Here is a 16012-nt window from a genome sequence, read left to right on the forward strand (position 1 = left end):
TTTTTTTTTAATGTATAATATCGACATAATAAATATCATCGTAGCGATATAATAACTAACAACGATTATTAAGACATAAATACAATACACATAATAATGTTTTTTTTTTTATTTTTATTTTTTTGTTATCTAACGTAATAAGATTTAATATTATTAAATATTAATTAATTAATTAATTAAATATATTTAGCGTGGCTTTTTTAAATAATTTTTTTTTTTAATAACTCTGCACGTACGTTAAGTTTTTTTTTTCTCGTATTTTCTTTACCTTTGCGAGTGCGAGTGTATCCATGTGCTCACTGTCTTAGAGTAATTAATAATTAAATAAAACATCCCCCGAACTTAATACTTGAAAATCGTCTCACTCACGTGCGTATGTTGCATGTGCGTAGGGCCGAGGCTTTCCGGGGGTCTGGGCTCACACTTAAATTTATTAATTATTTTTTTTAAAACAATTTTCTCGCTTATAACAAAATACAAAACCTGCAGTCTTATTCCAGAAAATTTAACCGTTTTGCTCTTTACTTATAAAATTTATATTTTATAATTATTATATTTAAGGAAGATTTACGGATAATTATCTGGAATTATTAACGAGAAAAATGTTTACATCAGATTTGTGTCCTTCGACATTTTTTATTTCCATCTAATTATTTATTTTTTTAAACCCTACTTTCTTTAGTTTGTGCGATGCGCCCGTTGGATTTTGCCCTCAAGGCAGTTCTTTAATCAACGTCATTTTTTTAATTTATTTATTTATAATTATTTTTTTTAACTAACAATTGATCTTCACTCATCGTTTATCACATTCGTGCTTGCTCTTTTATTCCCACTTTTAAACTCTACGTGTGCGTTTTTAAATATTTTTAAAACCATCACCCTTGGACGCGTCGAGTGTACGCGTGTTTCATTATTTTTAAAATTGTTTTTTTTTAACTTCCCGCTAAGAAAATTGAAAATTTTCAAAAAAAAAAAGGGAAGTTATTGGTATTGGTCCGATTGTCGAAAACCAAATTTTTGTTTTTAAATTATTAGTTAACATCTTCATCGATGAATTAAAAATGAAAAGTATAAATCAAAAAAAAGTTAGAGTTAATAATAAATAATATTTTGTTGTAATTTAAAAAAATTTGTATTCAAAAATACTGTTGATTGTAGTACTGAAAATAAATATAAATAATATATTGTGATGTTTAATAAAATAGGATAGAGGTAAATACGGAGGGGTTGCAACAGAAATACATAAATAAATAAATAAAAATAAAACGACCATTGAACCAAACACAAATCAGTTTAATCCTCAAATAAAACATAATTTTTCTTGTTGTTGTTGTTGTTATGTTATAATAATTAAATAAATAAATAAATAATTGGTGGTAGTAGTAGCGTTGTAACGGTGATTGTTACGTTGGTGATAGTGAAAAAAAAAAATGGCAAGCTATTTTTTAAATTTATTGTTTTTATAAATTAATAGTTTTATCAGTTGAATTCATTTCATTGATTTTTTTTTTCACTTGTAAATTATTTAAACGGCTAGTCGTTAGTAGGCGTTAAGTTTTGAATTTTTTTTTTTCTGTTTTTTCAATATTTTTTATTATTTATTTTTTTATTTTTTTTTTTTTTTTTTCTCCAAGCCAAATATAATTTTTTGAGGTGTAGATTTTATGTGAAGGATGTGTAAGTAAAGCAATAAAAATTCTAAGTGTTATTAACTAAATATTACCACAAGAAAGACACAAAAAATAATAATAATAATAATAGTAATAATAATAATCATAATGATAATAATATAATTGCGATAATAATCTAATTTTTTTTATAGTAAGTACGTAAGAAAAATTATGACGCTATAAATGGCAATAATATTTATAATAATAATAATAATAATAATAATAATAATTAATAAGTAATAATAATAGTAATAGTAGAATAAGAATAACCAGAGTAAGTAGGAGTTATATAAAGAATTCGAGGAAATAATAATAAAGAAAATAATAAAACAAATTACCATTGACATGATTTAAATAAAATGTGTCGTAAAATTAATTTTAAAAAATTTTAATCTTGTAACTTATGTTAAATAAATCAACATTTTATTTGATTATTTTTCTTTGTTTAAATATTATTATTTGCACATTATTTCTCGTTTCTTCTCTTCAATCACTCTGGTGTCTATTTATTATTAAAAATAAAAAATAAAGTATAAGCGAAAAAAATAGTGACGCGTCGTCAAAGACGTAAAAAAAAAATTAAATGATTAGTATTAGTAATAGTAATAATAATAATTGTAATAGTAAATAATTATATCGATAAGGGAGATCAAGCGTCCCCACATGGATGCCACTCACTAAAATAAGTGAGAGATTATTTTATTTATTATCGAGGCGGAATTTATTTAAATATTAAATAAAATAAATAAAAACCGCACACGACGACTAGACACATCGAGGTACATATTAAATAGGACACGATTATATTCTCACCTTATTTTTTTAAAATTACATAAGATTGAGTTTTTAAATAAATCGATTTTATTTTATTTTTTTTTTTTTTTGTTTTTTCAATTTAATTCCCTCAATTTTTTTTTTTTCTACTCAACTTAATACCTATCGACCAAAGTCCGTCAGTTTATTGATTTACGATAAATAAATCCTGTACTAATTATAAACTATTATTTTATAAATTTAAGTCTTGTGACGTTTGTCACGTTGCACGTAGACTAGACGTATCCTTCTCATTACGGTACGGGTACGATCTATTTTATTTTTTCAATCACCACGATCGAGTCAACTCACGTGAACTTTAAAGCTCATCTTGATTTTTTTTACTACTACCATACTCGTTTTAATTAATTTATTAATTTTTAAATAATTAATCTATATCACTACCAATAAATACGCGTGTGCTTAAAATATATATTCTTGCGCACGTAAAAATATAAATATTATGATCGATACGATCTAAAAAATATATATGAGAGCATAAGATGAAATAAATTTATATTTTAATTTACATCATACATTAAGATCAAAGTAAATAAATGTAATCCACAGAATTCAATTCAACTGTTTATTGATTACACGATTGTACGATTTTCCTTTAATTGTTTTTTTTTTTATATAATAATAATAATATTAATAATAATAAATGTATAAAATGTATATTATCTATATAATAATAATTATAATTATAATAATGTATATATTTATATATATATATTTAAATACGAATTGCGCTGGGCAAAAATGTTTATATAATTAAATCTTATTGCAAGCGGCCTCTAAAAATTCAAGTTGACTCAACCGTGATGTCTATTTATCTATTAGTTCCATTTCTCATAAAACATTCAATTTAAATACCGTCCCGTATTTAATTACCACTCGTAAATAAACATCTAGATGCACTAAGTACTCAACCTAATTTAATTTTATATTTTTAAGTTTTTGTTTTATTAATTTTACGAACGGATTGAGAAATGAAATAATTAACATGACTAGTAGAGACAAAAAAATATGCAACAATATTTTTTTTTTTTTTTTTTTTTTTTTTAATAGTAATTAATTTAATAGTAAAGACTGTTCGCCCAGAAAAAATTAATTATTTAATATTAATCAATAATAATTAATAGTAATTAATTAATAATTATAATAAATATTTATCAGTAAAATAGTACATACAAAAAATGTCTTGACAACTTTAAAAAATATCTGCAATTTTTTTTTTCTTTTTCATTCTTTAGTGCAGATACCGGTGCGCTTTTGTTCGGAATTATTATTATTATTTTTTTTACAGCTACGTACCATCGACGGCCAACAATGAGTTTATTAAATAAAGTTTTAAAACACGTTATTATTTATATATTTTTATAAACTTTAGAATCTCGACCCGTTGGATTTTTAAAATTATTATTTAATTGGATATTGTAGTACAATAATTAAGTACATATCGGCCGCGCGGTTGCCTCAAAAATAATCAGTTAATAATTATCATTTCATTCGTACTAAAAATTTTAAGTTCATTTATTTATTATTTATGTGCGAGCCCCGACCCAAAGAAAAAAAAAAAATTTAATCATAAATTCACGGCCTATTTATGGAGTTGATTCTATTATGAAATTTATAATTATCATTTTAATCTATATATTTTATTTACTTTTGCATTATTATAATTTTTTCGTTATTAAACTTCCCTAAATTATTTCACGTTCGCTTAATTATAATTTACTCATCGCAATTATTATGTTAATTATTATTATTATAAAATAGCATCTGTGAATAACATCAGACGTCTATTCTATAAATTTACTTGTTTTTTTTTCTTTTTTTTTTACACATGAAAAAATTATTCAATAGTATTTAAGTTCTAATTTATTGAATTTAAAGTTATTTATTTTAAACTCTCATTACGTATTAAATTTTAAAAAATTCATTTATTATATTTTGAATTATTTTTTCACTTGTGTACTTAAATCTCTTGTTTTATTTATTAATTTAGATTGTTCTTATGATTAAATTGTTTTCTTTTTTTTTTCATCATTCAATTATCATCACTTTCTCGCTAAAAATTCTTTCTCACTCTTATTATTATTATTAATAATAAATTAATAATAATAATAATATTATTACAATAATAATCTAAAACTTATACATAAACGAGTATGTATAACGTTGGGTATTACGCTTGTGTAAAAGGAAGTACAGTAAATGCTAATGTATTACATCTTTAAATAATTGTAAAATAATATAATATATATATTATTAAGTCATAGAGTCATTTTATTTATTTATTATTTAATAATGAAGTCTTTTTATTTATCTGTTATACTTTTAGATTATTATTTATTATCTTTATTTATTCTTTTTTAAAGAATAAATCAAAAGCATACTCTGTACATCCTTAAGCTAGCGTATAATACTAGTATTATATATGTTACAAGAAAGATCACGGCTACAATTTTGCTTTTGTTAACTTGATTACTTAATCAATTTCATATTAATTCCTAACGAACCTCCAGCCCCCGCGTTTTATTATTTTCTCTCACTCTGTTTATTATTTATTTATTTATTTTTTTTTTTATTATTATTATTACCAGTAATAGTACATATACATAAATAATAATATGTACAGTATAATACGCAGCTGGCAAATAACCACAGGATCATAAGACGTTTTTTACTTTTTTTTTGTTCGTTTATTTTATAAATTAAATTTTTATTATTTTTTCTTCTTATTTAATTTGTTAAATTAATAACTATCTTGTCTTCAATTAAATCTTCAACTATTTATTTCACCCAATTAGTATCATACTAAATCATCCGTTGTCTCGCTTTTGCGGTGCGATTTAAAATATTTTTAAAAATACGCACTGACAAAACAGTATTATCATTTATTATTTAAATATTTAATTTTTTCTCTTTCAATTAACTGGCCCGGTTTCATTTTTTCTTTAATTATTTAGTTTTATTTTTCTCTGGTACTCACAGTCGATGACTCACAGCACGCGTTTCTTAATACTCCTTCTATTCATCATCAAGATATTTTATTCTTCTTATTTTCTTATCTTTAATTTTATTACTTGCTAATTATTTTTTCTTCGCTTATTCTCATTCTTACTATTCTTTATCTCTCACGCATTATTTTAATTTAAAAAAAAAAAAAAACTTGCTGGATAACAATGCTGTAAGTCTTTTATAGAGCTCTTTAAAAGCTCGTATTATCAACAATAAACGATACTAAAATTACCAAATACATATAGGTATATTATAATTATATAAAGTATCGTTTATTGTATTTAACACTTCAATAATTTAATTATTATTATTATTAATTAACATACGTTCAGTTAATTATTTTTAAATAAAGAGAAAAAAATAAATAATAATAAATTCATTCACACCTAATACTTGTTTAATTTTCTTAATCCAAATAAACTACACCTTATTATTTGTCCTCAGAAACTGCTGGTGGACTTTTTTACTGGCTTGTGCTGTCCCTAAGGGTTTGCTCTTATTATTGAACAAACCTAGTTTTTTCGGATGATGATACTGTAGCTGAAGATGTTGATGTTGCTGCTGATGTTGATGTTGTTGTTGTTGTAATTGTAATTGATGTTGATAATAATAATTATTATTGTTGTTGTTGTTATTATTGTTGGTATTAATATTATTATTATTATTATTATTATTGTTGTTATTATTATTATTATGATTTTTATTATTATTATGTAACTGCTGATAAATATGTTGTTGCAGCGGTTGCTGTGTTGTTGAACGGTGTCTTATGACAAGTGGATCAATATAACGATAATTACGTCCTGTTATCTCGTCCCAGTAGGCCTTAACTGCGTCAAATTGTCGACGTAATTTATTATCGGTGATGGCCATTGAGACTAGATGGTTGTGATGATTATGCTTATGTTTATTATTGTTATTATGATGGTGATGATTATGATGCTGATGATGATTATCATCCGGGTCCTACGCTGTCTTGCTTTTGTTGGTCTTGAAACTTACTTGGAGTACACGTGTACCAAGATTATAACCGTTTAGACTTTGAATGGCGACAACGGCTTCTTCGTAATTCGTCATTGTTACAAAACCAAAGCCTTTGCACTTGTTGGTTTGTAGATCACGAATAACTTTAACTGATTGTACTGCTCCAAATGGTCCAAATAGCTGCCATAGTACGTTTTCTTCAGTTTCTGGAGCTAGATTGTACACAAAGATGCACCATCCGCTACCGTTTATTGGATTCCCTGGTAGCATTGAGTTTGTCAAAAGGTCTCCTGCCAGGGGACTGTACCTAGAACATTTGGTTTTTTAATTAATAATTATCATTTATTTATAATAGTCTAACATTATTTATTTCATTTTTTTTTTTCTTTTTAATTAATAAGAAAATTTTTTTCACACAATCGACGGTGATTAGAGTAATTAATTATGACGTATGCTTTTGTAAAATGATGTGGTTTTATGGCTTTGAATTAAATTTTTTATTACAAAAATTAAATTCAATAGAGAAAAAAATCCTATTACCAATTCTTATATTTTGACAAAATAATTTTTGTTGATTAAAGATATTTTATTGATCATCATCAATAAAATATAATTTTTTTTATTATAAGAATTAATTAATATTAATTATTACACACTGAGTACAAAAAACATCTAATACGATAAATATTATTGACTAAGCAATTTACTTGATTGATGATCAATAAAATATTTTTTTACTCCAATAATTTATTATTATTATTATCTATATTATTAAAAGAATAAGGAAAATTTTGTTCCGGTCATATCTATATAATAAAATAAGTTAACGTTATCAAATTTGGTATCATTAGAAAGGTCTTGACTTGAATTTATGCCTTTTCATAGTTTAAATTCTTTATCATTGCTAAGAATCGAAATAAATCAACTTAACTATATCATGGGAAAAACATTTAAATTACGCGGGAAAAAAGATAATCGTAGTTATTTTCTTGATATAAATTAATATTCTAATTATTATGTCACTAAATATGACTGATTATATGAAACTATTATATGTATGTAATCGAAAGAACATAAAAAAAAATTTAGTCTATGCCATGTTTTGGATGTTATAAAAATTGAACAGATTTAATTTGATATCAGTGAAAAAAAAAAAAAATATATTAAATGACTAATAACAAAAAATTTGAACATGCGTAGATTTTTTTTAAGAATCACATGATTATACTATCATTGAAATCAATCGGTTTGCAAGTCAATGATGAGATTGTTCTCATCAAATTTTAATGATAACAGAAATAAACAAAAGATTCTAAAGTATAGATTTCAATAAACAGTTAAATACGAATCATATTCAATAAATTGTGAATAGTAATACTCGGGCAGCAACGTAGTGACTGCAGGTTGCTCGTTATTATTATAATCATCAAAAAAAAATTTTTAATGGCTTTATTTAAACTGAATAGTTTATTATTATTATTTTTTTTTTTTGCAAAGAGAATTTCTAATGAAATTAATTATGTATCCCAAACTTTAAATTAAAAAGCAATTAATAAAAAAAAAAAAATTTTTTTTTCATTAGTCTCAATTCAATCAAATTTAAATTTGAACATTTGCCAATTTTTTATTTTTTACATTTCATAGAAAATAATTTGAAACAAAATATTCCAATTTCAAAAATTCTTAAAGTTTTCATAATCTCTGTAATTTAGAATTAAAAAAAAATTTATTCAATCAAAAAACGACTTAGTGAATTGTAATGTTTAATTAATGAAAATTGATACGTTATAATTTTTTATAAATTAAAAAGCAGTTTTACGGAACTAAGTATATTTCATGTAATAATTAATTAAATTACTAAGTTTATAAAATATTTATTGCAGACAAAAATATTTCTTTAGCTCGAAGTAAATTTAATTATCGTAATAAATCTTTATAAGATTTAAAATTGATTGAAGTATTAAAATTATGCATCTGTTAAAGTCTGAGCTGTAAATTTGATTTAATTTATTATTACTATTAGTTATCTATGCTTTATTCTAAAATTAAATATTCTTTAAATCATCATTGTTGTTATTATTATTTGAAATAAAATAGCCGAGTAATAGAATTCTAAGATTTTCGAGTATAAATTCACTACCTAAAATCAAAGTAAAATTTTAAAAAAATAATAAATTAAAAAAAAATGTATATCAATTTAAAAAAATATGTTCAACAATAAGGCTTTATGTGTATAGTTTACATTCAATAAATGTAACTTTAGTAAGTGACGAGCAGTTTAAATTATTAATAAAATGAGAACAATTGCAAATAATATGCTCAAGTGTCTCGAGTATATTTATATATTTATTTTATAAGTTGGCTGGTATTTAATATCTAAATCTAAGCCTGTCTTTTCTTATAAATCAAAATTCAAAATTTAAATAACACGTTTAATAATAGAAAATTTATGGATTTTGTTTAAGACTAAATTATGTTAATAAAATCTTTTATTTATTATTATTATTATTCTTATTCTTATTATTATTATTATTATTATTATTATTATTATTATTATTGTTGTTTTTATTATTAATAATATAAATTTAATTTCGAATAATTTTTTTAATAAAAATATTTTTTAAAAATATTGGCAAGTATTTAAATCATTCAAATGAATTATTAGCTAAATTTAAATGAATAATGATAAATAAAATAATTTAAAAGCCTAAAGAATCCGGAAATGGTGTAGAGTAGTTTAAAGTTTAAACGAACTTGAGTAGAAATGACGATTTAAATTGAACCGAGTGTCTTCTGCTGTCTTTCTCACTATTTAATTATTTTTAGCAAGTACATCGTTGTTGAATACCTACTCTGACATTTATTAAAGTTACTTTTGAAATTAAACAGTATGCCAAGAAATATTAATTCATAAAGCTTTATAATTTTCAGCTCAATTAATTTTTTCTAAAGCACTATTTAACATTTATAATAGACCTTTACTTCAATTTATATACATACAAGTCTTTTTTTAATATTTACTTTTTTAGTTTAGTAAATAAGTGAAGAAATTTATTAAATTTTTACTCTATATCCCGGTAAAAATATTTGGCAGAAAATACGCTGAAAAAGAACCTAAAAGTCTAAATTTTGCCGGAATCATGATGAAACCATAGAATTTTATTCAAAAAGGCTGAAATTTGGTCTAAATCGGGCCGAAAACGTAGTACTTTATTGGAAGAGGTCACAAATTGTCCGAAAAAATATCCTTGGAAAAAAAATTGTTAAAAAAGTGTTAAACGTGACACGACGAATTTTATTGAACATTTTTTAAACTTTTGAAAATTCCGGAAATGACTCAATAAATATTCTAATATTATTAAGATATGATAAATGAAAAACGTTCAGAAATAGTTCAAAATCAGTTTTTTCTGAACGTATTTTGCCACTGAAAAATGTTAACTTGTAGTATTAAATCAATTGTTTTTTAAGAAGTTTAGAATGGTCAACATTTTTTTAACCTTTTTTCAACAATGTATTTTACACTGGTGTCGATTTTTTTTTTTGTTATAAAGAAGCAGACCGAAAACTGACTAATAAATTGAGTCAGCTTTTTTTAGGCTTAGACCTTTTGTCAGCCACATTTCGAAAAAGAAATAATTTTATTGTTTTCGGCTTGAAATTTTTTTACCTGAGTAAGTTTAATGCAAGGGTCAATTGATAAAGTTAAAATAAATACAATCAACCATGCAATTTTTTAAAGTACAGAATACATGACTGAAACTAAATAAAAAAGCACTAAAAAAAATAAAATCAAGGGACTTTTACATATCAAGTTATAAGATTTATATTACGAATATATATTTAATTCAAATTGATAATTTAAAAAAAAAACGCGTTAACATTTAATCATCTGTACATACCTACTTGACATCACAAGCCGCGTTAAAATAAGGCATATCTCGGTGAATTATCAATTATATAATTATTCAATTATTTGATATTAAAAAAAAAAAGAATAATTTACTTAATTAACTCTATTATTTTTCTATATATTAAGTTTTTATAATTAATTAAAAAAACATAAATAAAAATAATACGCATTACCGAGACTATTATTTGTTGTGTTGTGTATAAACATAAAATAAAGTAAAGCTTGACTAAATTAAGTAAATAAATAAAATATAACAATAATAATAATAATAATAATAATAATAATAATAATAAAAAATAAAAAATAAGTGCGCATTATTGGGAATAGGATATATATAACTAGAGAGCAAACTACTAAGAAACAATTCAGAGGTTTCCAAAGTGAGGAAGCAGAGAAGCCACACAAAATTATTTAAAGTAGGATATATATGTATATATTATAAATAAATTAATTAATTAAAAAAAAAAAAAAAAAAACTTGTCGAAAGAAAAAGTTTAAAAAAAATATATATATATAGATATATATATTTAAAGTGTGACAAGGTAAAGAAGCCAATGAAAGTATGAAAATATTAACAAAAAAAAAATACTGACCTCTGTAAGCCTTTGTTAATGGCAAGCATGGCCTTGCCAGTGCTAAAACAAAAAACACAAGAGGACAACATAAGAGAAAATTATATTTCGAAAGCCGGGCCGAAAAAGGATAAATTATATTTTCAAAAGCATTCTTTTTTCGACTACGGTAATTTCATTTAAAAAAAATAATTTTTTTTTTTTTTTTTTTTTCTAATTATAAATTTAAATATTCCTTGCCAGTAGCAGGAAAACAATAAGTATATAAAGCGGAATTAGATTGTGAGAGGAAGGATAAAGGATTTTAAAAAACAAAATTCGCGCTGTAAATTAAATTAAAATAAAAAAATTAAAAAACAAAAAAATGAATGAATCGTTAAATAAAATGTGTTAACAATTATAAAATAGAAAAAAAATTTTAATTTAACGTAAGTTTTAATAGTCTGTTTAAATAAAAAATGCATGTGAATTGTATTGTATAACTTGAAATAAAATAAAAAAAAAAAATTTTGCTTCAAGTGTGTAAGGATAATCGCTCGTACACAAAAATGTCCTGATAAACTCACGCTGCCTTTAATAGAGACTTTAAAATTAAAAATAAATGTTAAGTTATGAAGCTTTTAACCCAGTAAGCGAACAGGTGGATAAAAAGAGAAAAAAGTTATTCTTTGTTATTAAACGACCAACAAAACTCTTTTATATTATTTTTTTTCTGAGCTCATCTATGTGTTGGAATGTAGAGTATAAGAATAAAGAATTGAAGCTGGGGATGTAGAAAAAATAATAAATGTAAGCAGCGCGGCACTGAGATCGATAAAAGCTCCCGCAAGCTGAGAGTAAAGAGGTCAAAATAAAAAAAATAGGTAAGTGCTGCTAAGACTGAATATGAAAGAAGTAGAGAGAAATGTCTCTAAATAGACAGCTGAGTTTTATAGATCTTGATGTATACATATATATTTGTATTTATAAATATATATATATATGTGTAATAAAGATCCAAGGACATAAAATAATTACTTTTAAAGTCTCACGAAAAAATGTAACTTTAATAAAAAATTAATTTAAATATTTTTAAATTTAATAACTTTGTTTTTCTTGGGCAGAGCGAGTAGAGGCGAGTAGGTACCTGGATAGTGGCGACAGTGGAATGTACCTGAAGCGGCCGGTTGGATGGTGGATAGGGCCGCCAAATCGACGACTTGCTTGTGGCGCCAGGTAAGCTGCTATCGGTGGTATGGCCTTGTTGTTGTTGCTCGGGTTGTTGGCGAACTTGACAGTGATCGGCTCGGTTGACCCTTTTGGTATGGTCCCATTCAGCTCCTGGATCGCACGCTCAGCCTCCACACGTTGGTCGAATCTTATGAAGCCGACACCTTTCGAAAGGCCTGCCAATTTCATCCCGTGCCAAACCAATATGGATTTTTTTTTTCATTAAGATTAAGGCGTTAAGCGAGGGTATTACTACTTTGGTCAGTTGGATTGGATGCCATTATGAATCATGGAATAAAACTGCTGCCGCTATCATTTTTTCTTTAATTTTGCTTATTCACCCTTTGATAGCACATTTTTTTTTTTTGTCTGATTAATATTTTTTTTTTAATTTATAAATTCAGTTGATGAATTTTTTTTTTTTTTTTTTTAATTAAAACACAAAATTTTTTATAAATTATTTAAATCCAGACGAAAATTAAAGTATTCAGTATCAAAATCAACTGGATATTATCATATTCATGTTTGAAATTCTATAGTGTCATAGTAATACCAGACTATGCTGGCCATCTAACAAAAATGTAAAAAAACATATTTCTTAAATTACCATGATGACAAAATTTACAGTGATCACATTACAAATTATTGTGATTAATATAAATTTCACAATGGCTCTAATAATTATTGAAACATCTTTATTTAAATTTAAATTAAATGGCGGGCATAATGCGGCTTTACTTCACGCAAAAAAATTTACCATAAAATGTACAGTGCTAGTTCAGCAAAATTGGAACCACATTCTAAAACCAAGTGTATTTTTTTAACACATATTATATGTGTTCCATGGTTAAGGCCATAAGTAAAACTGAAGTTTTTTGTAGTTATTTGAAACACATTTTACTGTGTTAAATATCTATTAAATAGATATTGATTGCCTGTGATATTTCAAGGTATTAAATTTTGACTACACATTTGGTTTTATAGTACAACTAGTACCAATGGAAGTTTTTACAGTGCTCTTTATAAAATATAAAGTCTCAAAGCATACTATAAGGTAGAGGTACAGTTTTTGGCTCCTTTAGGGCCGGTTTTGGACACTTGAAAAATTAGAATAAAATAATTTTTAAAATACGCAATGACATAATTAATTTTTTAAATGTGTGAAAAAATACTTTTTTCACACTGTTACAATGGAAATTTTATTTTATACTTTTTCATTAATTAAAATAAAGTATTAAATGTCAAAAAATGGAACAGTGACCACTAATGATACTTCTACCCTATAGATTTTATAGGAAGGACTCTAAAAAGTTCCACTGACGCTAATTTTTCAAGTTTTTTCACGCCGCAGCATTTAAAACAAGAATAATTTCTCCGTATACACTTTAAGAAAGTAATTAAAAATCTTGAATAAATAGTAATTTAAAAGCTGATAATACACAAGATAAAAGCACCAGTTTTGGACACAATACTGTTTTTCATGATAAATATTGAAAATATTGTGACTATAAGTGTAATTAAAGTAACTTTAAATACAATAGAAACATATGTGATTTTGCGTACTATATAAATTATTTTATCAAAATTTTTCAGGTATCCAGAGCTGATAATTCTATCCCATTAATTAAAATTGTCAAATTTTTATTACTATCGTCAACATGAATAAATTTGCTGATAATTAGTAATTTATGTGTTTTCTTTATACAGAAAATAAATTGTGACTCCTCAAACTACAATATTTAAGTAACGTCATTTTGGTAAATTTCACCACAGAAAATAGTAGCCGTTACCACAAAAGTATAAACTCTGGCAACTGTATACTGAAAAAAATAATTCGCGAATTAAAGTAAATGCATTTACTTGATAGATAATTTTTGTCACTCAAGATTTTTTGAACTAAATCTATACTTATATAATTCAAATAAACCTTATGAACTAGGTACGATTATTTGGATTAAATTAAATATTTTATTGCGACTACACATTTGTAGCCAACATTAATATAATTTATTGTAATTAAAAATTATTTTTTTCAGTGTAATTGACGTTACTACAAGTTAGTGTTGGCATTTCTTTACATCAATTTGTAGTAATCTCGACTTGAGCTGTTTTGTTCTTTAGCAACCACAATTTTTTTTCTTTGTAAATTTCTAAAAGCTTCTGTGATAAAATTTGATACTTAAATACTTTAATTTCATATTATTTAAACAAAAAATTATTTACAAATATCCCGAGTAAGAAAAATTAGTTCCATAAAAGTTCGACATGTAGAATTTATAAATTTGAGACAGATATGAACTTCAAGTTAAACTTTTTTCGAACTTTTGGATTTTAATAGAAAAAATAAAGTTAATTTAAAACTTCATGTGGGCCAACTCTGATTCGAATCTCGTCTTTAAAAAAATAATTCTAAAAACGTATATTAACTACATTTTTTCCCTTCCATTTTAAAGATTTCAAATTAGAGGCTTTTGAATTTTTTTGAATGAAGGAAAAATGTAGTGAAAATACGTTTTGAGAATTTCGTCTGAATAAAGTTTTAAATCAACTATATTTTTACTATAAAAATTCTAAAAGTTCGAAAAAAGTTCAACTTGAAGTTCATATCCGTCTCAAATTTAGAATATCTGCAACAACTTTTTTAAAATCTTTTTGGAAGAATTTTTTTTCACACGGGATTATTTGGAATACATTTCAAAAAATTAACGAAAATAAAGAAACATAAATTTTCATAAATTTAACGATGTGCAACAAAGGGTTAATTTTTTGACATCGAACCGAAACTGAATTTTATTTATTTATTTTTGTTTTTTGTTGACTCATTACTTTCAACCTCGGACTAATTACCTAAATAAAATTTAATAAAAGTTAATGAGCTTTAATTTGTCTCTAAAACAAATTAAATTTTTTTCGACATACTAATGAGCACCACTCAAGGACAAGTGTTTTAAATAATTCATCAAAGTACAAACAATGTTCTGTGTGCTTAAAGTCAACAGACTTTTTTTTATCCTTCAATGGCTATTATCCCTCGGAGGAATAATATACGTGTCAAAAAGTCAACAAACTTTACAATGATGATGACGATGATGATAGTAATGATGATGATGTACCTAAGTAACTTTTACGATAACATCAAAGAGCTGACATTTAAATACATTAACAGAAGTACATTTATCAATCAAGAAAATTTAACACAAAAAAATTAACAGTTGACAATTATCTAGTGATCGTTAAAAAAATCCACTTGTTGTTAAATTATTTTTCTTACTCTAGTCAGTTATTTAGCAGGTCGAAAAATTTTCATTAAAAGTGCAGATTTATTTTTTAAATTATAATTTTCTAAATTCAATATTTTGCAGTTACATTAATTACCCACATAAAAAATGACGGAATCAATTAAAAACATTGTTATGAAATTTAAAATCCAAAGTCAACAAAATGGAGTCCAGTTTAACAAAATTAGATGCGCGCGCACTCAATACAGTTCCGTATAAAACTTTTTTATTATTCATTTTTACTGCCGTACTAAGTAAAAAAGTGACAATTAGTTTTAACTGCAATATATTTATTTAAAAATAGATTATTTATTGAAAAATATTCAAACCGTTTAGCAGTTGAATGAAAAGTACAAAAACCGAATAATGATAAATAATTTGAATTTTTCTAACGAGATTACGTTAGCTGAAGTAATTAATTTTATTTTTCTGTAACCGCGCATTTTCATGAATAAGAAAAAAAAATATATTATAATTTTCTGCCATAGCTTAGAAAATTTTATTTAATCTTTACTAGTTGGTAAATATGTAGCGAGTGGACTTCCT

General features: G+C 24.4%; 2 protein-coding genes across 21 annotated transcripts in view; both read right to left on the minus strand.

Moving 5' to 3' along the window:
- Positions 1–3546: 3546 nt before the first annotated feature.
- LOC106693787 (uncharacterized protein DDB_G0289975-like) lies at positions 3547–6477 on the minus strand. The gene has a single exon (XM_053740945.1). It carries the CDS (start codon positions 6381–6383, stop codon positions 5931–5933), a length of 453 nt encoding a protein of 150 aa, XP_053596920.1. The 5' UTR covers positions 6384–6477; the 3' UTR covers positions 3547–5930.
- Positions 6391–16012, minus strand: part of LOC103572233 (ELAV-like protein 1) — an 81010-nt gene continuing 71388 nt past the window's right edge. For 10 of the 20 annotated variants that reach the window (XM_008550727.3, XM_008550730.3, XM_053740942.1 and 7 more), the window contains 3 exons: positions 12106–12364; positions 11001–11042; positions 6391–6801 (listed from right to left, as the gene is read on the minus strand). In XM_008550727.3, coding sequence (XP_008548949.1) covers positions 6477–6801; positions 11001–11042; positions 12106–12364 — 626 coding nt within the window. In that variant the 3' untranslated portion in view covers positions 6391–6476. The remainder of the gene's footprint in view (positions 6802–11000; positions 11043–12105; positions 12365–16012) is intronic. The other 10 variants (XM_053740943.1, XM_014442982.2, XM_014442993.2 and 7 more) reach the window with 5 other exon arrangements.

The sequence above is a fragment of the Microplitis demolitor genome, chromosome 7, assembly GCF_026212275.2.
Source record: "Microplitis demolitor isolate Queensland-Clemson2020A chromosome 7, iyMicDemo2.1a, whole genome shotgun sequence".
NCBI classification, from domain to species: Eukaryota; Metazoa; Arthropoda; class Insecta; order Hymenoptera; family Braconidae; genus Microplitis; species Microplitis demolitor.